General features: G+C 45.8%; 1 protein-coding gene across 2 annotated transcripts in view; it reads right to left on the bottom strand.

Annotated features, from left to right (window-relative positions):
• SRPX (sushi repeat containing protein X-linked) overlaps positions 1–24,490 on the bottom strand; it is a 119,854-nt gene that overhangs the window by 52,081 nt on the left and 43,283 nt on the right. The window contains exons 2-4 of one of the 2 annotated variants that reach the window (XM_059384579.1): positions 14,746–14,805; positions 8,811–9,002; positions 7,361–7,537 (exon numbers count right to left, since the gene is read on the bottom strand). In XM_059384579.1, the coding sequence (XP_059240562.1) occupies positions 7,361–7,537; positions 8,811–9,002; positions 14,746–14,805 (429 nt within the window). The remainder of the gene's footprint in view (positions 1–7,360; positions 7,538–8,810; positions 9,003–14,745; positions 14,806–24,490) is intronic. The other variant, XM_059384580.1, reaches the window with a different exon arrangement.

Here is a 24,490-nt window from a genome sequence, read left to right as displayed (position 1 = left end):
CCTGGGATCAAGCCCCGCATCGGGCTCTCTGCTCAGCAGGGAGCCTGCTTCCTCCTCTCTCTCTGCCTGCCTCTCTGCCTACTTGTGACCTCTGTCTGTTAAATAAATAAAATCTTTAAAAAAAAAAAAAAAGAAATAACAACTAATATATGCTGCACCATCCCGCCTGCCTGCCCCAGGCTGAGTACTCGGCCTGCACTATTTCGTTCTCCCGTCTGCCCATTGATGGAGTGTTGTTAGGACCATCCTCATTTGTACCCTGGGAAGTGTTTCCTCTTGTGGAATTTCTCGTGGTCTGGGATTTTAAGATATGATCACATGTTTTTTTTTAATTTTCATACTAAGCCGAACACTTCTGTGTGTCTGCCTGCCAATGACCTCATAGTGTCCTCCAACATGGACATTCTTTTCAGGTCACCTGCTACAGCTGTGCCCTGAATCCAAGAAAAGCAGGTTCAGTTGCACCCTCACTTTCAGCCGACGAGACCAGCTGGCCTGCCCTTCTTCAGCAGATGTTCCAGAAACCTAAGCCTATTATTACCCAGCCATGGCCATCATTGCTTTTTATAAGTGATCATAAATTTCCATGAATGAATTGAATAAAGTTACTATAGAAACATAATTATAATTCCCTGCTGAGTCAGGATGCCCACAGAGCCAGTTATTGTGTAGAAACCCTGGCCTCTGCATTCAGGGGAGACATCTCACCAACTGTGTCCCTCCCCTGTGCTCTAGTCACCTCTCTGCATATGCAATACCGGAAACAAGGGGCGCTTGTGTGGCTCAGTCTGTTAAGCATCTGCCTTCAGCTCTGGTCATGGTCCCCGAGTCCTGGGATCTAGCCCCTTGTGGGCCTCCCTGCTCAGTGGGGAGTCTGCTTCTCCCTCTCCCTCTGCCCCTCATCCCCCCACTCCTGCTTTCTCTCCAATTCTTTATATATAAATATAGATACAGATATCAGAAACAAATATATTTCACTCTATCAACTACTGTTTATCTGGCAAGCTTGGGAATCCTCAAAACATCTCACCAGGTGGGCAGTAGAAATAAGAAAGAAGTTCAAAAGGGTAATGTCCTGGCCAACAGGTAACAAGAAAAAAAAAAGCCTTTTAAACTAAGGCTATAAATTAACTGCGTGGTAAAACGTTTCCTCAAAGAGTAGAAGATTTCCACTGGAGATCTGTGTTTGGAGATGACTGCTAGATGTGTGATTAACAGGTGCTTCACAATAGGCCAGTTACTGGTATCTGAGACTGAATGACCTGGGGCGGGGGGGGTCTTCTTTCTGCCTCATTCTAAGGCAGGATGCTATTCTTACCCCAAGTCAAGGGCTGCCCCACTCCTCACAAGGCGCAGACTCCATTCAGCGCCCATTTCCTGACTTCCTACATACCCCAAGCAAACTGGCTTTCTACCTGCTGCTACTCTCATTTCTTCTATCCCTTGACCTGTCACGCCAACTTGGTCTCACCCTCTACAGTCAATGGGGCAGGGACTTGGTGGTGGACCCCCCAGTCTCTGATCCCTCTTCTTTAATAGCAAAAGAACTGCCTGGACCTTTCATCTTCCGGAATATAAAGACTACATTTCCCAGCCGCCCTTGAAGTTAGGCGTGGCCATGTGATGCGTTCCACCAAAGGGCTGTGAGGAAAAGTGACATGGGCAGTTTCTGGGCTGTGCTGTTAAAAGGGGTAGGCGGAGCATACCCTTTCCTTTTTTCCTGTGTCCTCTAGTCCTCTACCCTGGTTTGAAAGTGGATGTGTGGGAGAGCGAGAGCAGTCATCTTAGCCTGAACAGCAAGTGAGGGATTGGGCCTATGACATGGCCCAGGGCTGCTTAAGCACAAATATTTATATAAGAATAGAATTGCTGGCTCATTTGAAGCATTATGATTTTGGCCTTGTTAATAGTACCTGAACTGGTATATGAACAATCACGCCAGTTTTTTTCAAACTACTCTGTAGAGCATCTTGTATGGCATCTTCAAGATGTATTTCATTAATGACTTTCAAGCACTGATTTTGAACAAAGGATATTGTGGTGAATTTCGTGCAAAGGTGGCTCATAATCCCCTTATATACATGCAGTACCTCCTACCAAGAGGTAGAGTCGAATTTTCATCCCTTTGAATCTGTGCCAGCCTCGTGACTCACTTTGACTAACAGAACATAAAGTAACGCTATGCCCGTCCTCAGTCTGGGCCCTTCAAGAGTCTGGCACCTTCCACTTTTGCTGTCTTCTAAGGAAGACAGCTGACATCTATGGAAATCCAATTATCTTATTGGAGAGGCCATGTGAGGAGAATAAGAAATTATGAAAGGAGAGATAGACTCAGCCAAACCCCAGCCAGCAGAGCCAACTGAGGTTCCAGACTTGTGAATGAAGCCATCTTGGATCCTCTGACCCCAACCATCATCTCAGCCATTAGCATGTGGAACAGAGTTGAGCTGTCTCCACTGAGCTCTGCCCAAATTTCTGACCCAAAAACCAGGAGCAAAAGAACATGGTCATTTGGAGCCACTGGATTTTGGGCTGTCTGTTATACAGCAATAGCTTACTGATACAGATATAAAATAGTTTGAGGTTGGTGACAGAGGAAGCCACTTCATGGGACACAGGAAGACACTGACTGCCAAAGGCAAAACAAACCTGGACACTGAGAACTTGCCCAACTGTTTGCTTCCCCCAGCCAGAGTATAATCTTTGTGGATGTCTCTGGGAAGTGGTTCCGATTCTTTGGTATCGTGGAAAGTATCAGAAGATTTTCCCCACTGGACGAAAGAGGCAAGAGTGAAAGCAATTACTTCCACAGTGAAAAGTCACCATCCTCACCAGAGAGACGCCCAACCGAAGAGTGGCTGGTGGTGTGTTTCTATTAGAGATGGCCACCAGAAGGTTACATGTTCACTTTGGACTAAGAAATCAGGCCAGGGAAAAAGTGCACCACTATCTCCATCAACCCAGCTGTTTCGAAGCTGACATTAGCTTCCTGAAAGTTTGCAGAAGGATGTGTATTTGTTGACCCAGGAGAGATTTGGTATAATTTAAGATCCACAACGACACACTGATAGGTTCATTCTTAGCCCCATAATGTTTGCATCTTCAAGGAATCTCTGGAAATAAGGCAGGGCAGCCCAGCAAACTTCCCTGTGCATCAGCGGGTGAGCCCAGCTGTCAGACAGTTGAGAAGCCAGTAGAACATTCCATCACTGTGCATGGGTATCTGCAATCTCAGAGAATTTTTTATTCCAGAATCTCATCTGTGATAACTCTCTTGATCTATTCTACTCTGGAGGCAACACAAAACAAGCAGGGAGCAGTGCCAGAAACCTACTCAGTTTGTACATGGTCCTTTGTTAATACAGGTAACTGGGGCTCTTTGCATGTCAAAAGACACCCGCTGGGTTCTCATTATCTGTGGTTTTTAGACTTTCTTTAATGTTTTCCTCTTTTGGCCCAGGAAATAGGGTTGGTCTACAGGAGAAATCACGTGTCAACTCAAAATCTGGTTTCTAGATGAGGACTTATAATTCTCACTGTCCATTGTTCTATCTAACTGCCAGTGCAACCCAAAATAACTACAAATGGAAAGAAAGAAAAAACATCCCCTAAAACAATAGCTGTTTCATTCCAAGGTTTTCTTTTTATATATATCAATGGCGGTTGTGGCTCTTCAAATACTTTACCCTCCTGCGACTGCAGTACAACTCTTCCCCTGCCCTGACTTCTTTCTATATCTGTGTCGGAAATAACCATGGGTTTGAATCCAGTGCCAGCGTGTGGTCTGCAGGAGAGAATTAATTTTAACTGCCGGCACTTTTGAATTAGCCAGACCACAGGACTGACCGCCTCAGTGTCAAAAGAGAGCCGAGAGTTCGCTCTTCCCTCTGGGTCTGGAGGAGAGTTGGGATGATTTTCTCAGCACTCAGCAAAGTTCTGGCCAAGATGCAGTGCTAGAAGTTGTGTGGAAATTTGGGAACTACTCAGCCACCATGTGTCAGCATCTAAAATAGGCTGAGGCTCTGGTTTATGCTCAAGGACCCCCTAGCCTTGCCAACACACCCACAAAGTGATTAAACTAATGTCATGCATTTAAAGCCAAAAGAGTCAAGGACATCCCTAGTGTCACGTTCACTGGGGATGGCCTCCAGCTTATTGTTGTCTTACTGGAAAAGAACTGCCTGCTTGCACTGTCCCTTTGTCTCCTTTTCCTGGGAACTCTATGCACTCCTGTGGCTCACGGGTCCCCCCTTTTCTCCCTCCCCGACCCCCACTGTAGGCACAAGATCCTCTCCCACCTCTGCAGCATGCCTGAGACTTGCTCTGGCAAACTCTAAGATAAATCCCCCGAAATTGGGGTTTGTTGCTTAGTTCTTTCTCCCTCTGGGAAGGTTCCAGCCCCATCTGGTCCAGCTTAAGCCATGCCTGTTGCTTTTTGAGAACAATCAGCACGTTCTTTCCACGACTGCACACGATCTGGACACCTGAACAGTGTGATCCCAAGAGGAGTCGTCACCAATGCTTGCCTCCAGAAAGATTCTCAAGCATCTCTTCTCCTCCTGTCCACCTCTGCCCTTTCCCATGCAAGAGAGAAGAGCTGAGAAAATCTGAGTGGTGGTTCTGAGGCGCTAGCTTGCACACACACCAAGTCATGGGGGAGACACTGAAAGTGACATCTGGGAGGGGCCCTTGACCCGAACCTCTGGCCTTGGGCCCCATTCTCCCTGCGCCGCATGAGTAGGACTGCGTGGCCCTCTGCCCACTGAGAACTATGGTGAGTCCAGGCCAGGGGCCAAAGCCTCAGAGAAAAAGTTACTGAGGCCAACAATCCCTTGGTGTTTAGGTTTTCTATAATCTCCCCGTTCCTGCCCGCACTGAAAGTCTCAAAATTCTATTTCCTAGACTCCTCCTGCCAGCTGGACGCCAGGCAGGTTTGCCCACAGGAGGCACCGTCCTGGGAACGGAAGGCCATTATGCTTCTGGTGCGAACTTCTGAGAGGGCTTCCTGGGCTCCTGAGCCATCGGCCAATGTTTGCTTCTCCAGCCCTCAGTCGGCACGGCTTTCTGCTGTAACTCATCTCGGGTAATACTGTTTTTCCTCTTTTGTTCCTCTGGCTCTTTTTAGATTTTTTTTTTTTTAACCCATTCTCTATAGGAAATTCTCCTCTGTTCGGAGTACCTAGTGTGGTGTCTGTTTTCCCAATTACCCACCAAGACAAACTCCTACCTACGTCCTATAGAGAGAGAAGCCTTGAGTAAACCTGAGTCAGCAATCGGAGTTTCTTTGAACGGGTTGCTTGCGTCAAACGGATACTAGGTGAGGTCCAGGCTGTAGCTTGGACAGAACGGGGTTTTCTGTCACACCCTGGGCAAGGTCCCTTGGCTACAGCTCTGTCCCCATGTAACTGCAGAGTGAAAAAGGCTGCCAGGGAGGACCGTGGACAGCAGCGTTCTCACAACGACACCGCTGGGACTGACCTAGAGGAGTTGCTGTTGTTTCTGCCCCCAGGAGGCATCAATCTCTGCCCCCCCGCGCCCCAAAGCATATGCCCCCAAACAATGAGCACTCAGAAAGGAGACCTTGGGGTAAAGCACATCGGCAGACTGAGCTGACTGGTTCTCAGGAGGATGGTCAGATCCCAGCAGCACAGGAGCCAGCCTCATAGGGCCTGTGGCCTTAGCTTAGTGCCAGAGCTGTCTCTGGATTCAGGGACTTTGGGCCCAAGAACCTGGAGCCACAGGCTTGGTTCTATGCAACCTTGAGTAAGACAGGTGACCTCTTATCCCTCATCTGCAGACTAGAGGAAGGGAGTAGAATGTTCTGGAAGGCTGGGTCCTGGCAGCTCTAAAAGTTTATGAGTAAACGATCCTCTGGCATGGTAGTTCTCAACCACGTGGAGGGAGGTTTGGAAAAATACCAGAGCCCCAGTGATTCAGATTTAAATAGAAGCCAGAGTTGAAAACCACTGTCCTAGAGCAGTCTCCCTCAGTGTTTAAAGGGCACAGGAATCCCCCGGGGAGTTTATTAAAATGTGGGTTTTGATCTGCCAGGTTTGGGATGGGTCACACCATGCAACATTTCTAATAAGCCTCCTGCTGGTGCTAATGCTGCTGGTCCAAGGGCACAATTTGGAGAATGAAGGTATTAAAGTTCTGCCCAAATTTGATATTCTAAGGCAGGCTCTCAAACTGCAGAGCATCAGAATCCCCTGAAGGGCCTGAGAAAATGCCAGCTGCTAGACCCCACTTTGGACCTGCTGAATCTGCATTTTCACCAGCATATCCAGGTGATTTGATGCACTTTAAAGTTTGAGAAGTACTGTCTTCTATCAGTGGCTCTCTTGAAGCCCTCTCAGAATGCCCAGAATGCGTGGGGGTGGGCTGCTCCTTAAAGCACACAGTGCTGGGCCCCTTCCCCAGAGCCTCTGATTCAGCAGATCTGTAATGAGGCTAAGAATTTGTATTTCTAAAGGGTTCTCAAGGCTGCTGCACGCTCCCAGGACCACACCGTAAGAACCATTTCTCAACAAACCCTGAGTCAGGTAACATTTCCAAATCCCAGCTTAGGGGCGCCTGGGTGGCTCAGTGTGTTAGAGCCTCTGCCTTCGGCTCAGGTCATGATCCCAGGGTCCTGGGATCGAGCCCCGCATCGGGCTCTCTGCTCTGTGGGGAGCCTGCTTCCCCCTCTTCTCTCTGCCTGCCTCTCTGCCTACTTGTGATCTCTGCCAAATCCCAGCTTAGCACACGGAGTGCTTGCTGACCACAATCATCAACAACAAATGAACTCCAGCTCAGCTGAAAGGCACATAGGTGTTCTCTGCGGGGCGGTCTGGCAAATGTCAATGACTCTGCTCAGTGCCACAGGCAGATCCCTGGACGGAGGCAGCCCTCTGCCAGTCTGCAGAGGTCTCATTAGCAAACCGAGAAAGAAACAAAAGTCGGACGAAGCTACGGGCTATCAGGTCCGCTCCAAGTTACAGACTGATGTTAGGTCTGGGCTAAAGGCCTAAGAAGTAGGGAGGAAGAGAGCTTCAGAAATCAAAGCTGGGGGGCACCTGGGTGGCTCAGTGGGTTAAACCTCTGCCTTTGGCTCGGGTCATGATCTCAGGGTCCTGGGATCGAGTCCCATATCGGGCTCTCTGCTCAGCGGGGAGCCTGCTTCCCCCCTTCTCTCTCTCTGCCTCTCTGCCTACTTGTGATTTCTCTGTCAAATTAATAAATAAAATCTTTAAAAAAAAAAAAAAAGAAATCAAAGCTGGGTCATCCGAGGTGTTGATGCTTCCTTTAAAATCCACTACACACGCACACACACCTTGCTCCTCCCAAAGTATGTGCCCCCTAATGAATGGTATTTTCTTACCAACACAGGAGGCTGGGCGGCCACTCCAGGCCTTGTTGTCCATACACGTGACAGTCCGCTCCCCTTTCAACGTGTACCCTGGCGAGCAGTAGTACTCACACCGGGAGTTAAAGTAGGCGCCATCTACGCACTTAAACCCTCCATTCGCCGGCATGGCCAGGGTGGGACACCGCTTTTCTGAAAAAGAGAAAACCGGATACTCAGAGCTTCTTAGTTTTTGTCCGTAGTCTTTCAGAGTCCAGAAATGCTGAAAACACAGTGAGTGCCAAGTCAACTGAAAGACAATGGACAGAATCCGAGAAACAAAGGGGTGGCTGCGTGCCACACAGAAGGGGCCCACTGTTTCCTATGGGACCTGCTTGGCTTGGCATCCCAGCTGAGCCACTGTTTTAGGTTGGGTCCCTCAGAAGCAGACCCTGAGATGTGGATTTGTGTGCAAGTGATTTAGTTAGAAAGGGCTCCCAAGGGAGACCAGTGAGGGATGAAGAAGATAGGCCAGGGGAGGGAAGGTGCCCCGGCAGGGGAAGTCCCAGAGTTTGGCCTGCCTCCAGGCAAGGAAACTGGGCTTCCCTAATCCTTTACCAGTCAGTCCTGGACAGCTACGCGCCCAGTGGGGATGCTCCCTCTCTGCCTCAAAAAAGGCCCAGTCCTGTAGGAACAGGGCCTCAGAGTCTACCATATATTCACGGTTACTGTGCATAGTGCACATGGGCTGAGACACATGGCTGCAGTATCGGCCCCCCATCAGTAGACTTGTTGCAAAAACTGGACACAGGGCAGATGCTTGGCATACAATACGTGCTCAATAAATGGTGTCTGTTTTGAATCACAATGGCATCTCATAGGTGCTTCAACAATGTTGGGCCTCTTGGAGTGGCCTGAATGAGAGGTGATTTTTCCTCAAGCTGGATGTCCACCCCTGAAATGCTCTCCTAGTCTTCTTTGTCCGCCGAGGCACAGTTGCTTTCCCAGGATAGTGTTCTGCAGTCACTCGCCCTGCCTCCTGAAGCTCCATCCCTCGGGAGAACACTTCCAGACTATCCCTAGGGACACAAGTCGGTGACTTCTCCCTTCCTGGTGCTTCTGGTGCGATGTGTGTCTCTCCCCTGCTCTCTGCTGCTACTCGGAGACCTTTGACAGCAGAGCATGTGTGTGTTTTGTTTCTAGATCCCCAGCACACTTCCAGGGGCTGGCTAGCATGTCCTGAACAAACACAACCTTTGTACTCGCCCCGTTGCCCAAACAGTCCATCACACTCTCTGGTCTGAAAGGTGTCATCACTCTTCCAACCACATCTTCCAAACCCACTGGCGTCTGCCCACTGTGTGTGTGTGTGTGGGGGGGGGTTTCTCATCAGAGACCATGCAACCTTCAGCTTTTTAACAACAAAAAAAAAAAGCCTAATCTCAGAGCACAAGAACTTCGGTCCTGATTGGGCCGGGCTACTCACGCTTGCAGATGACCTTGTCGGACCACCGCTTGTTTGACTGGCACACCAGCTGGGGAGAGCCGTGCAGCTCGTAGCCCTTCCGGCAGCGAATGTCGCACCTAGTCCCCAGGGCTGTTTTGTAGTATCCTCCTTGAGGGGCCCTGCAGTACACATCCCCATACTTCACCTTGATGGGGGAGCACCATGGGGTATCTGCAGGTGGCAGAAACAAAGGTGGGGAGAGATAGGACAGCACAACTTTAGAAAATGGGTCTCCTCTTTCTCCAAGTCCCTGGCTGGCTTTGCCCCAGGTTTTGGAATCTTTTAAGGAGTGTTTAAGATGGGGACACCTGGGTGGCTCAGTTGGTGAAGGGTCTGCCTTGGGCTCAGGTCATGACCCCAGAGTCCTGGGATCAAGCCCTACACTGGGCTCCCGGCTCAGCAGGGAGCCTGCTTCTCCCTCTCCCTCTGCCCCTCTGCTCATGTTCCCTCTCTCTCTATCTCTCTCAAATAAATAAATAAAATCTTTTAAAAAGGAGTCTTTAAGGTGTGTCTGGGTGGGGAGGTTATGATTATACGACTAGGTATCAGACATATCTGACTATAGACCCAGGTTCTTCCATTACTAACTTTGTGGTCTTGGACAAGTTACTTAACCTTTCTGGGTCAATACCTATACTTCTGTCACAGGGGCAGAACAGAAGAAGAACAAACAGAACCCATTAATGCATATTAAGCACCTAGCACAGCACCCAGCACATAGCACTTACTCAATAAATGCTTGCTCCTTTTCCTTTACCCCTGAAGGAGGTAACAGAATTCTTTGGAGGCAACTGGTATCATTGTGAATCCTAACCCCAACCATCTGTGCATAGTGGCAGGGGAGTCAATAATTGGGTAGAGTTTTCCCAAATCTGCATGCATATTCTCTGTAAAAACTTGCAATACTATTTTACTTCCTGTGAATGAAGCTGCGATTTCTAGGGTTTTGCCGTGGGATATCATTTTGGCTTAAAATCACAGAACACTTGCTCCTCAGAGGGAAGCAACCCCCTTTTCAGATGTCCCCAGTGACGCCCCCTCTTTAGGAACATGGCAAAGTTCCCAAATGGCAGAATACCAGGGTGACTTGATTTGGGGCTAGGAGTTGCCCAGAGCACAGATAGGATCACACTGATAAATCAGAACCTCTCTCTGGTGCCTTTGGAAGGTGCTCGCTGAAAGCTGTAACATTGTTAGGGCAAGGCTAGCTCCCCGGTGGGCAAGTTTCCACAGTGCCCACCGCACAATCGATGGGGACCAGGGCCAAGCTCCCTCAAGCCAGCCGGTGGCTGTCTCACGGATGCCAGGTGTAGGAGCCCCCCTCCCTCCAGCTGCCTGGCTCTCCCCGCCTCTCGGGCCCCTGAGCTGTCCGCGAGCAGGGTGTGTGCGCCATCATGTGGCCGAAAAGGAAGACACCTTGTCTGACTGTCCAGGGAATTTTCTGACAGTGTGTTTCTGACTGCTTCTCAGTCCTGAAGACCAGGACCCATGCCCAGGGCTTGTGCACAGATGGCTTTTTCACTTTTGCGCCTTCACAACTCCTTTGGATAATACTTTTATCCTATAATATTTGTGGAGACTGTGGCCACACGGGGCCTACAGTCAGGACTCGAGCACAGAAGGCGTGCCCTGTGGGCTTGACCCTGTGGGAGCAGACTTAGAGGAGCTTGCCCCAGGCCTGCAGACCTTCCTTGAACCAAGTTTCATTCCTCTGGATTTTACACACACAGTCTGTGCTAACAGTTTTACACGAGAACAATCTGGACCCCAAAGTCAAGTACAAAACAGCATACATGTCTCCATTATTTTCTTTAAGTATAAAAGAATCTTGAACCAGTTTTAAATACCCTGGTTCCTTCTTTGGTGATGGCTCCAGGTAAGCCATGAAAGTAGATTTCAAGATCACAGGTAAATGAGAAGCCCTTGGTGTGTGTTTGCTTAGCATGCCAAGCTGTGGATATTTCTTCTGTCACCAAAAGATCTTAAGATAAAGTTTGGAAAAATCCACAGATGCCTACTACTCAAAGAGAAGTGAGATCTGGACCCTACTGACTTCCGTGACTACTGGAAGTGAGGTATATTTCTCTCTCCCTCTCTCCTTCTCTCTGCCTTTCTTTTCCAACTGTAATAGGCAAGATCACCTACAAGGAAACTCCATTATACACCAGTTGTTTGGGGTCTCGGAGAAGCATTTTTTTATAGTTCGGCAGAGGACTTCCGTGGTATTAAAAAAATCTTAAAAATCACCTGTTTACCTCTTTATAATCTTCCCCACCCCTCCTCCTTAACCTCCCCACTGCCTCGTTTCCTCTTACTTTCCCTGCGTGTCTTGTTCTTCTAGAACAAGCAAGGCTTCTGTGCCTCCTCCTTTTGCTGGCTGGGTCCCCCTTCCTGCCTCTCTCTCCAGAGAAAGTGAAGCCCCCGCTGGGGATGGGGGAAGGGTGGCGAGGGAGGGGTGAATACCGGGGACACAGAGAGAGGGAGGAGGGAAACGTACTGAGCTGGCAGGGTATGGTGCCTGCAAGACCAGGCAGAGGCAAAAGCCCCGGGGGGCATCCGTTCCAACTCTGTCATCTCCTAGCAGCCCTGAACAAGTCACTCAATCTTTCAGGGAATCAGATTCCTCATCTAGAAGTGACAGGAGTGGATTAAGTTCTTTTCGTTCGAAGTGCCATCATCCGGCTTTAAAGCTGTAGGATTCAAACTCTGCCTTACCCCTTGCCAACCCCTACGCTTGCCTGGCTCCTTCCTCCCTCTTCTGGCTGATAACGGAGTAGACTCTGGTAACCCTTCCAGCCCAGGGCAAATCCTTTGTGCATTCTGTGTCCTGATCACAACTCCACCGATGGAAACCCGGGAAGCGTGTCCAATTTTCAGCCTGTCCTTCACTCGCATGTTGAAAATGCTCACATTCTCCAGCTCCTGGACTTTTTCAGGAGGGACATGATTCCCGAAGAAGCTACCAGGAAGCAGCATACCTGCCCTTGAGCACACATGTTACGGTTGGCTTTTCCACACATGTACCCAGGTCAAATATTGAAGGCTGGCATCTCCGGGAGAGGATGACCCGGGTATACATGTATCACGAGTTCATCTAGTTCGAGATATTTTCAATGCAATTGAAAATTGCAGGAATATGTCCCATATTCTGAGTCCTCAAATCCTCCCGGAAGTGTTGACTGTACCTCCAAAGGGTGTGCCGTTGTCAACATGTGGGAAAACAATCTTGTTCTCATTTACTCGCAAAAGGAATTCCTTTTGGATTGCTTTCCAAGAGAAATCTCTACAAGATATTTTGACAGTTTAACAGCCCTGCAGTAATAATAATTAAAATGGTAGTGAGTGACTTGAATCGGAAGTGCACCAAAGCACCATGAGTTGAAGTGCAGGAGCAAAACATTTACCACAGAGGTTCAGCGAAAGAAAGCTCTTACACTGCTTCCGTTAAGACAGGGTTTATTTTGGAAGAAATATAAACTGATTATTCGGGAAAGTTTTTTCGGCCCCCTAGGCTGAAGTGGTAAGCACCCCAGTTAACTGGAGCTCCTGGGATAGACAGTGTCTTACAGCAGACAAGTGAGGAGCCACTAGCAAACTCTGGCCATTGAGTTAAAACAGCTGGATTTCAGACCTCAATGCAATATGGCTAGCTGTGTGACTCTGGGCAATTCACCTACCCTCTTTGATCAGTGGTTCCTTCATCTGCATAAGAAATAATGATATATATTCCACATGCCTTCCCCCTTCCCTCAGTTGGTGTGATCATATGATGGCATTCCATGCAAGAGAATCGAAAAAGCAATGCCTGCCACATTCTGGGGTCACCGGAAACACTGATTCCCTCTCACTTTCTTCTTCTCTTTAATTCAAGAACACTTATTGAGTAAGTGCTCTGTGCCAGACACCATGCAGGGACCCGAGGAGCTAGAGCTAAATTAAACCCTCTGTTTACAATGGTTTGCATCAAAGTATTAAAACTTAAAAAAAGAAAACTGGGGTGCCTAGCTGGCTCAGTCAGAAGACGGTACAATTGGGGACGCCTGGGTGGCTCAGTTGGTTAAGCAGCTGCCTTCGGCTCAGGTCATGATCCCAGCGTCCTGGGATCGAGTCCCACATTGGGCTCCTTGCTCCGCGGGGAGCCTGCTTCTCCCTCTGACTCTTCCTTCCACTCTGTCTGCCTGTGCTCACTCTCACTCACTCTCTCTCTGACAAATAAATAAATAAAATCTTTAAAAAAAAAAAAAAAAAAAAAGACGGTACAATTCCTGATCTCGGGGTTGTGAGTGCGAGCCCCTGGTTGGGTACAGAGGTTACTAAACAACAGTGACAACAACAACAAAAACAAACAACTGAAAAAAACTGACAATAAAAACAATTTCCTATGACAGTTTTATTACTAAAACTCTAGGACAGGCACTAGCTATCTGGTCTACCTCCCACACTCACACTGCTATGAGGTGAGGGCTAACATTAGGAACAACAAGCTGAGGGCACTAAACAACTTCTACTGTACAAGTGAATGTCCATATGTGCATGCATGTGTTTTAGGAAGATCTTTCAACAAGGAACTCAAAGAAAAAAAATTTTTAAGCCCTCAGTTAGGGCACCTGGGTGGCTCAGTCGGTTAAGCGTCTGCCTTTGGTTCAGGTCATGATCCCGGGATCCCAGGATGGAGCCCTGCACTGGGCTCCCTGCTCAGTGGGGAGTCTTCTTCTCCCTCTCCCTCTGCCCCTCCTCCCTGCTCGTGCTCTCTCTTGCTAGCTCTCTCTCAAGTAAGTAAATAAAAATTTTTTTTTAAAAATTCCCAGTTAATTAAGAAGCATGCAGAATCACAATATCTCCTTCCTCCAAACATCTAATTAACAAGCTTGTCCTTTACTTGATTGGTTAATTCCTGAGGCAATTAATGTAGACGTTGTGTGTAAGAATGAGGGTCTGTCTGCATTCACAGAGTATACGAAAATGTGGAATATGGTGGGAAATACACCTGGACATAGGCACCAGTCATTATATTAGATTGTTTACATCAATCCGATGGACTCTAATGCTATTTCCTAATGGAAAACAGCTAATGGACTCTCTATGACCAAAGGCTGACCAGTACTATCCCGACTCTCCCACAGCTTAGACACGTCGCCACAGAACAGGGCAGTGTCCTCTTGCTAGACTGTGGGCAAGTTTCCTGGGCGAGACGCCACAACAGAACTTTATTAACCAATTCTTCCTCAGTTTCAATCTGCATTTACCTTCCCTTTACCAAGGGCTCCTTAAGCTTCAAAGAAACGACTCACCAGTAGAAACACTTGTAGACATACTTACCTGAGCCTGTACAGAAGCTTCTTGATTAGGCTTTTTATACCTGGTGGGGGGGGTGGATGGCCAGATGTGTGTAGAGATGGAGTTCTTTATCATGAGTTTAAAGCTTCACTGGACAACACACTTTACTTAATCATTTCAGGAGCCAAGCTGGACTCAGAGCACCGTGAAATGAGCTTATGAAAATCAAGTTTTCTCATTCCCCATTCATCTCAGTACATTAGCAGCATGGGGTCCAGATCTGACCTTGGGTGGTTTACTCTGGACCATTCTAGCCGTAATGTATCAATCAGGCAGAATTCATGGCTTGATTTTCACTTTCATCAGCTAGAGCTTGGCTTTGCAGAGGTGAAGACAGTAAAGAAACTTAGGAGAATAAAATGACCACCGGGTGCTGAAGGACAGCACTTCAGAAAATTCTAAAGTTTCCTTTTTATTTTTTTTAAATGGGAGCATAAGCTTATTTATTTTTCAATATATTTCGCACTTTAATGTGTTGGTTGTCTGGTCACTTTATTATAGTTTGCTCTGCAAGGCAAAAAGGAAAGTTCTCCTGGCACCAGCAGGTCCCTCATTAGCACACAAGCAAAGCATTCACCTTTATATCTAGCGTGTGAATACCCGACTTCATCATCTTCTAGCGGTGAGTCTCCAGATCCTACAATAAAAAAGAACAGAAACTGCAGCAAGAAAAGCCACCTGATATGGACGACTATTTCGAAGCATTGCTTTGGCACAGTCATGCGAGAGGGGCAATTAGAACGCAGAGCCGAGAGTGAAAGCTTCCATGGCCATTCATGAAGGGACAGGGGACCTCTCAGAGTGAACCTGGCTGGGTGGAGATTGCCAGAGCCAATCAAAATGAGCCTCCAACTGTTTTTGGAATCACCGTGTGCCAACTGAAATTCTGGACTCAGAATAGAAAGTCAGCTTCACTCTGAGAAGACGCCAACATATATGACTCTCACGCCAGGGGACACGCAGTAAAATGTGTGTGACTCAGACATGGCCTACATTTTCTCCAGCAGTCAGAGAAAACTCAGTCTAACTGAGTGTTTGTGGTATCTGAAAGTCCATCTGTCTTGTGAAATGAATTTAGGTGGAGGATAAGGAGGAAAATCAAATCTCTTATCTTAATGGCAGAAGAACTACAAGGCTACTTTGGTATACTTGTAGGAAATGAAGGCCGAAATCAACAATCTGGATGTTTATTTAGAGCCTCTCACCACAGCATCGCTGAAGTAAAGTTTCTTAATGAATCTTGCTGTCCTTGAAAACCACAGCCTCCAAGAGAAAAACTGTATTTAATTTTAAGATTTAAACTCATTTGGAAGTTGGAACTGAGTCATGTTTAGAATATTAAATATTGGATTCCAGTAAGTGGTAGGTTCTTCGTCTTTAAAGTAGTACCAGGGCCCAAACTTCAAAACTGGAGTCTTAAATTTACATATCATATCTTTCCCTGTAGACTTCCTGGTCTGATAACTGACCACGGAGTCGGCACCATCTTGGTCCCATGTTTACCTACAGGGGCCTGCAAGCATAACAGACAAGCGCAAGGAGCACGAGCAGGGAGGAGGGGCAGAGGGAGAGGGAGAAGAAGACTCCCCACTGAGCAGGGAGGGCATTCTCTACTATGAGATTTTTTTCAAATCCCCATACAGGAGAAGGAAAGGAGTAATGGTCCTTGCTCCACATGTATTCCGGATGAGAGATAGAGCGGAAATTCAAAGTCGGAACTTGAGGAAGCCTGGACCATGTCCATTTGAAAAAGGCCCCAACTCCCCAACCAGACAAGCCCAGTTCCATGTTCTCCTTTGCTCCAGGGTTCTTCACTAGCTCTCTGGCCATCAAGACAGGTACAAAGTTACGCAAACTGTTCCTTTCTCAATATCAAAAAGTGAACATGAAAACCAGTATTACCCTTCAGGAAAGCAATCTAACAAAATAAATCAAAAGCCCATGTTCAAACCCCATTATCCAGTCATTCCACTCTTGGGAATCTATCCCAAGGAAAGAATATTAAATATCGGAAAAAAAATTTACACACCAAGACTTTCTTGCGATATCACTTATAATAGCAGAAGATTACACACAGACCAAGTAGTCAATCACATGGTTAAATAAACCATAGTACATTCATTGGATTCATTGGATTGTAATGTCATGCAGCCATTAAAAATAATGTTTATAAAAAGATACAATAGTGTGGAAAAAACTTATATTATCACATTAAGTGAACAATGTGTCACAGCAAAATTATACGAATGGTGTGATTTATAACAATGTAAAACAATCAAATTCAAAATAATGTATCAAAGAGCCTATGATAATTGGATGTTTTTCTTCCTTCTCATTTAAATTTTCTACTATAAACATGTATTACTTTCACAATGGAAAATAAACTTTATTATGCATGTAACTCAAAGAAATTTAGTTTCTAAAATACATTCTGAATATATTAAAAGTGTTTCAGAATCTGCTGTCCCACCCCTCCCACCCTGTCTCCATTTCTCTCCACATTCAGAGATGGACTGGAATTCTCTAAGAACTGTTGCATTCTTCATCTCCGTATGGCCTATCTCCCAGTAAGGGTCAAGGGATCTAGCTCATTAAGAGCACTTCCCTTTCCCCCCCTGTCATCCTGGCCTCCAGACAATCTATCTAGGCAGTAAGAGACTCTGGACTTATTCCTGATTCAAAGCAAAGAGGACAACTGTCACAGGTTGGATTCTTTGGAAAGTAGCTTTGGGGATGGAGTTTGGGGCACAGGAAATTTATTAGGGATCATCAACACCTGTGAAAGGGATACGAAGGAAGCAAGTTTGGAGAGAAGAGGTCAAGTTTTGATGGCAGCCCAATGACAGCCTTTCAGGCTGGGCGGAAATGGTAGGGCCTGTGTTGGAAGGATGTGAGCATGGGTCAAGCATTTCCAACAACTGAGGCTGTCTCTGAAGGGGCTGAAAGCTGATGACTGGCCAAGACCAGCACTGCCTCCAGCTGAGACCACTGGTCCTTCCTTGAAGGAATGTCTGATCCAGGCATCTCTGGGACCACCATGACACTCACTCATGGATAAACAGCTCGAGATGTGTAATTGCAAGGGGGCGGGGGTACCTTCCATAGAGAAGGGAAAGGGACCTATTGGAGAGGCAGGTGTACAGCCCCATCCTGCTGGTCCATCAGCATTCTAAGACACCTTCTTCATATATTATTTATTATAGGGAAAATTTAATAGGGGAATGAGCAAACAAATTATCCTCTATCAACAAGCTATTATATATTCACTAATCAAGTTTGGAATAGGGAAATGTACATGAAATACAACTAAGCAGAAAAGCAAATATTGTAAACTACATAGAGAATGAAGTATAAAGCTACACACATGTGCACGCGCACACACACATAATATAACACTGACACACATATGTCAAACTGGAATACAATAAGGCAGGATTGTTATCAGCAGGGGGAATGGTCCATAAATATGCTAGGATTAAATGGATATGCACATACAAAAAAAATAATAAGTCCTATTTCGCACCATACCAAAAAAATCATTTCCAGAGAGTTTATAGGCCCACGTTTAAAAGCCAAACATTTGGGGGGAAATGCAGACCATCTGCATGGTCACGAGTTAGGGAAAGACTATTAAATCAAACGTACAAACCGTCACTTAAAAAGTAAAATACTGCTACACTTCACCACACTAAAATGTAAAACTTTGGTGCAATAAGAAACACATAAGCAACGTTTAAAGACACGTGCCAGGCTGGGAGAAAATATTTGCCATGCAGATGACAGAAATACTATCCAGGATAAATAAAGGAAAGAGTGCCCCGGGGGGGGGGGGGGGGAAGGATACATACGCACAAAGCTCCTGGATTTGGAGCCACAACATGTTAATATCAAAGAATCCTCAACCTCGCTGGTCATCAGGGCGCAATAGAACAAGATTCCAATTCACACTCATCAGATCGGCACAAACCTCACCGGCAAGGATTTTGTGACAGTGGAATTCTCAAGATCAGCCAGTGGAGTAGAGCTGGTACAGTGAGGTTGAAGATATCCTGGGTAATGCACGTGAAACTACCCTTCAAATCAGCCCTCCCACTTTTATTTTATTTTATTTTTAAAAATATTGTATTTATTTATTTGACACAGAGAGAGAGAGAGAGAGAGAGAGAGAACACAAGTAGGCAGAATGGCAGGCAAGGGAAGAGGGAGAAGCAGGCTCTCCACTGAGCAGAGAGCCCGATGCAGGCTCGATCCCAGGACACTGGGACAATGACCTGAGCCAAAGGAAGAGCCACCCAGGCGTCCCAGCCCTCCCACTGTTAGACGACGGCCTCAGGAACTCCCACATAATGCAAAGACAGCCATGCACTAGAATGCTCAGGGCAGCACTGCCTCTAGTAACAACAACTATATAAACCCATTTCTAGAAGGAAACGGGGAGGTGAGGGGGTGGGTGTTCAAATGATAGACAGCTGTCACCGCTCAAATGGCTGAATTCCATCTACATGAAACAAGGTGGAATCACATACACAATCATGGACAGAGAATAAAAGCAAGTTACATAATAAATAGTGTGACGTCAATTATGTCACATCTTACAATGCAAAAATCACTACTATATGTTTCCCATAGATATGCAGGAAACTGACAATGGGTTGGAAAAATATATACCAACTTCAGATTAGTGGTTTCCTCTGGGCAGAGAGGATGCTATACATGCTATACATGGGGGCCACTGACATCTTATATCTTAGCAAAAAAAAAAAAAAAAAAAAAAAACCTGAAGAAAATATGAATATCAGTTGAGTCTACAGGGTGAATCATTTACTTATACTTGAATTACTTCCTTATTTAAAAAGCAAGAGAGGAAAGGAGGGAGAAAAGGAAAGAAATGGGGAAGATGGCTGGAACAACATACCAGAAGCCTCCATGCTCGAGCAGAACTCATGGGTGAAAATTTCCCCCTTTATTCTCTGCTTTTCAGGTTTTCTCCATTGAGCCTATCATTACTTTGAAATTTCTAAAAACGTACTGAAAAATTGTGAAAGACTGCACCTGGCGGACTGTGGTATTTAATATTTCTGGTTCATTCCCCACCGCCAAGTCTTCACATCCCAAAGCCTTGATGCGCGTCTAAAAGGACTGCCACACAAGCAAGTGTAGGACCAGTTGCCAGAAGCTGAACTTCTACACTCTGGGTAGATCCCCTTCACCTGTGCCCGCGTAACTCCCACTGTGAGCTCCAACCCTGCTCCTTGCCTCCAGGGCCGTTAGGAGTACACTCCGTGTGTGGTCACACCACGAGCTCAAGTCAAAAGCACGAGCTCCACTCAAGTGTCATGGGGAAAGTGGGAGATGTTTGCCCAAGAGAGGAAACCTCTAGGTTACACTGTGACGAGGGTCTTTATAATGAGCCAGAAGGGGAGACAAGCATTCTCACTGTTGCTTTTACTAAACTTAGAGACTGCGAGGCAGACAATGCAGATCACCTCAATTCAGAATCTTGGCAGAGGTTACCCTGATGAGCAAATTGATTAGCCGCAGCTCACAGACACGGGTCCACCCACCTCCGCTTAGATCCCAACCCACTAGCATGGCTTTTCCTAGCACTGACAGCCCAACAGCAAATGGCCTTCTCGTGGTCCAACGGCAGGTATGCCAAGGAAGGTGGGACCCCCAAAGCAAGACCAATCTGGGTGTACCAAAAGCTGCGGATTGGCGGCCTGGCAGCCATTCTCTTTTCTCTTGCTAAAAGACCAGCAATGTCCTATTCAGCAGCAATGTGCCCTTCCCTAGGAGATGAGCGACCATGACTTTAAACCACAAATCGCCAATGACCGTTGCCAGGGTAGGCATGAAGCTCAGGATTGGCCAGTGACAAGAAAGAAGTCCAATTTGGGGGGAATATGGGAAAGATTTTCTCTCTGATGAAAAGAGAAAACTGCCCAGGGAGAAAACTCTTCTTCCCTCTTTCCTCGATTCCTGCTTTGAAGCTATTGTGTAAAGGTAAATGCCAGAAGCTATGGCAGCCCTTTTGCAACCATGAGATAAGACGTTGGGACTTCTAAAGATTTTCAGCTGTGGACCACACCGTGGAAGGATAACAAGAACTTGGGGTCTGTGATATACCTTATTGGGCTACTAAATCAGGCTCAGACATCTTACCTCCAGACTTCTTGTTAGGTCAACAAGAAATGTCCTTTTGATTTAGGCTTTTGTAAAGAACGTTGCTTATTACTTGTAACTGATTGTATCCAAACCGATACACAAATGAATGGGAAATTAACTGCCTATTACTGACAGGGGATAAAAGAGGGGAAAAGAAAATAAATGAATACTAGCCATCCCTCTCTGAAAGTGTCCAGTTTATATTCAGCCTAAACTCATGCACTGACTTCTATAAAAAATAATAACCAGTCTACAAAATGGACATAGGGAAGGATGCCATCAGACTAAAGACTAACTTACATGTAGCAGATTTTACTTACTAAAGTTTAATAAGTACTAAAAGAGATTCATACATATCGGGGATGTTCCACAGGTTTACAGTGAAAAGAAAGGAAGGAAGAAAAAGAGAGGGCGGTGGGGAGGACAGAGGAAGGGTCCTTAACATGTTCTTCTTGATTTATGAAAAGTCTATCCCTCTAGAATTCTGGTTAACTAAGGTCTCATTATGACAACCATTAATCAGTCCTCATATGGTTCGGATTACCACTCTTTGGAAAGAATGCTTCAGTGCTTCTTCCACACAAACACAAATTCAACATTGGCTCAGAAATCAGAAACTCGGTGCCATGAAGGCTTCTGTCCCTCAGCCCTACCTGGAGCCAGTTCCATTTATAATTCTGCTCTCCTTGCAGAAACTTCATCTACGTCAACAGATTTCCAAAGAAACAGCCACTCCTCTCCTCCAAAGTTCAAATACGGGTCTTTCTGGTCAACTGAAACCCACCTTATCATTCTGAACATCCACGTATCATTGGGGCACCAAACCGCTCTTAAGAAATATCTATTATATGTATTAGAATTACATCAGGAACTTCAGTTTTAGAAGGCTAGGAGAATACTCCTTCCGTCACCCAAACGTGTTCTCAAGGTGGGTGGGGGGAAGCATTGGAGACTAATGAAAATACAGCCAATTTGCTAAAACTCTATATTTCTTTATTGATTGTGACACATGATCCAAATGGACAGATCTGCCGGTTCTATGTTATATTTTTAACTCAAAGGGCTGGGCTTATTTTTTAGTTATTTTGAAGAGAGCTCTGCATTCTTAGTTTTTGGTAGGAAATTTCTATTTTTCCCTTCATCCTCATTATTCTAAATATACTCTTATTATTATCAAAAGTCATTGTGTTAAATAGCAAACTGCATCATCAATTTTATCCCAAAAGCCAATAGAAAAATAAAATTCCCTTTACAGTAGAGATTCTTAATCTGAGTCCCCGGCATCCTAGAGGATCAGCGGAAAGGCTCTGTGCGCAAAGTGCATGAACCCCTGTAATCGGGTATGCCTTTTGCTACATAAATACACTTTCCAGGGGGAAAAGCTGCTAACCTTGAGTAGATTTTTTTAAAGTTTATTTTCTTTTATAAGATTTTATTTTATTTATTTGACAGGCAGAGATCACAAGTAGGCAGAGAGGCTGGCAGAGAGAGAGGGGGAAGCAGGCTCCCCGCTGAGCAGAGAACCCAACTCGGGGCTCGATCCCAGGACTCTGGGATCATGACCCGAGCTGAAGGCAGAGGCTTTAACCCACTGAGCCACCCAGGTGCCCCCCTTCAGTAGATTTTTTTTTTAAAGCCCTTCAGTAGATTTTTAATAAGGGTCTGTGATCCAGAAAGTATTAAGAACCACAGTTTTATATCATTCTTTTTTTAAAATTTTTTAAATTATTATGTTCAATTAGCCAACATTCTTTATTTTAAAGGATGTTTGAATGTTTACTGAGGACACATGCAGTATCTCCTTGATATTTGACTCATTTTAGTACAGAAGAGAAAAATATATTTAAAGCAGAGATAAATGTTTGCCTTTACTAGATCTTATTGTTTTTTCCCTAGATTTTGATGTCAATAGAAGCTTTCTGCAATGATGGAAATGTTTTCTATCTGTGCTGGCCAACAGGGTAGCCCCTAGCCATATGTGGTCAATTAAGCGCTTGAAATATATGGCTAGTACAACAGGAAAACAGAGTGGGTTTATGTCATTTCGTTTAAATTTGAATAGCCACATGTGGCTAGTAGCTACCATACTAGACAGCATAGTAGTCTAGACTTAATTCAAGAAGAAAACTATGAAGATAAATTATGTCTCTAAATAGCACAGTGGTGAGAACCACATCTAATATGTCTCGTATATCTAACATAGGATTCAGGATTGGTAGTCAACAAATGTTGGAAGGAAAGAGAAAAATTCCCTTAAGTTTCTTATGACACATAAATCATGTGTCCTTATGCTCCTGTGTCTGCAATGGTTTATCCTGCTTGGTGCAGCTTCAGTACATGAAGATGAAATGTGACAATCCTGGCGAGATCTGGATGTTTAGAAAAACGTATTTTAAGATTGTATTTATTTTGGGGTGCCTGGGTGGCTCAGTGAGTTAAAGCCTCTGTCTTCGGCTCAGGTCATGATCTTAGGGTCCAGGATCGAGCCCCGCATTGGGCTCTCTGCTTAGTGGGGAACCTTACTTCCCCCTCTCTCTCTGCCTGCCTCCCTGCCTACTTGTGATTTCTGTCTATAAGATAAATAAACAAAATCTTTAAAAAAAAAAGTCTCCATGATTGGGCACCTGGGTGCCTCAGTGGGTTAAAGCCTCTGCCTTCAGCTCAGGTCATGATCACAGGGTCCTGGGATCAAGTCCCGCGTCGGGCTCTCTGCTCAGCAGGGAGCCTTCTTCCCTTCCTCTCTCTCTGCCTGCTCTACTTGTGATCTCTGTCTCTGTCAACAAATAAATAAATAAAATCTTTTTAAAAAATTTATTTATTTTATTTTATTTTTCAGGCGGGGGAGGGGCAGAGGGAGAGGGAAAGAGAATCTGAATCTCCACACTGGGCATAGAACCCAATGCAGGGCTCAATCTCATGACCCTGGATCAAGACCTGAGCCAAAACCAAGAGCTGGATGTTTAACTGACTGAGCCACCCAGGCACCCCAGAAAAATGTATTGTGTACTATTGGAAGCCATAGGGTATTTGTGGGAACCAGATGATTTAGTGCTAGCAAATGATTTGCCAAAGGGTTTACACTGTAGTCATAATAAAGTATAAAGGACATTTGGATGGCTTATGAACAAAGATCAAATCCGGGGCACTGCCAGGAAAACACAGTCTAAAGATGAAGCCAAAGATATGACTGTCAAATCCTTGGTTAAATCAAGATGGCGACTCAGAATCCCTTCAGTGATACAATAGGCCCCTGAAAGAGATTAAGGATGTGTCTCATAGATCCTCTCAATCAAACAGAAAAGAATCTATATCTCTAAAATGTATGGGTATGGCTTTTGTCTAGTTGAAGGAACTCCAAGAAGATTCACAGGAGACCCACAGCGTTCTTAATAAGTTACACATGCAGAAATACCCCTGGTATGACTGAGAGAACAGAAACATACAGAATGAGGGGAGGTCTTTGGACTCCCAGAACTCTCCAGTCAAGAAGCAGGCTCACAAGACTGCTTAGCTGTCAACAGGTGTGACCTTTCATGAGAAAAGAGAGCATGCTCAGAGGGTGGAATCAAAAGCCAAGAGGGTACGAAAAATCATAAAGAATCTTCTTTATGCCTGGGTGGCTCAATCGGTTGAGCGTCTGCCTGTGGCTCAGGTCATGATCCCAGGCTCCTGGGATCAAGCCCAAGTGGGGCTCCCTGCTCAGCGGGGAGCCTGCTTCTCCCTCTGCTTGCTGCTCCCCCTGCTTATGTGCTCTCTCTTGCTCTTGCTCACTCTCTCTCAAATAAATAAATAAAATCCTATAAAAAAAGAATTCTTTCTAGACTGTGAGGCATGACCAAGTAACTACCAAAATTTGGGCAGATTTCAGAATTTCTATAGAATAGTGACTACTGTGTGCCCCCAATTTAACCTCATTTTTTAAAATGATGGGGGCGGGAGGGCAATCCTGCAGAATACAAGTTTTTGAGCATCTTCTGGCTAGACTTGACCTGAGACTCGTCTCACTTGGCTCTCGTTTGCTCCTCTCCATCACTTATAGGTTTTCCCTGAGAACAGTCTGTCAACAAGCCACAGGCTCAGCTTCCCGGGAACCAAGTTAAGACAGCCATTGACTCTCCCTAAAACTCAAATACCCCAATTGGCCATGCCTCATAGGG

Source organism: Mustela nigripes, chromosome X (genome assembly GCF_022355385.1).
Source record: "Mustela nigripes isolate SB6536 chromosome X, MUSNIG.SB6536, whole genome shotgun sequence".
In the NCBI taxonomy this organism is placed as follows: domain Eukaryota; kingdom Metazoa; phylum Chordata; class Mammalia; order Carnivora; family Mustelidae; genus Mustela; species Mustela nigripes.
This window is presented reverse-complemented; position numbering and strand designations above follow the sequence as displayed.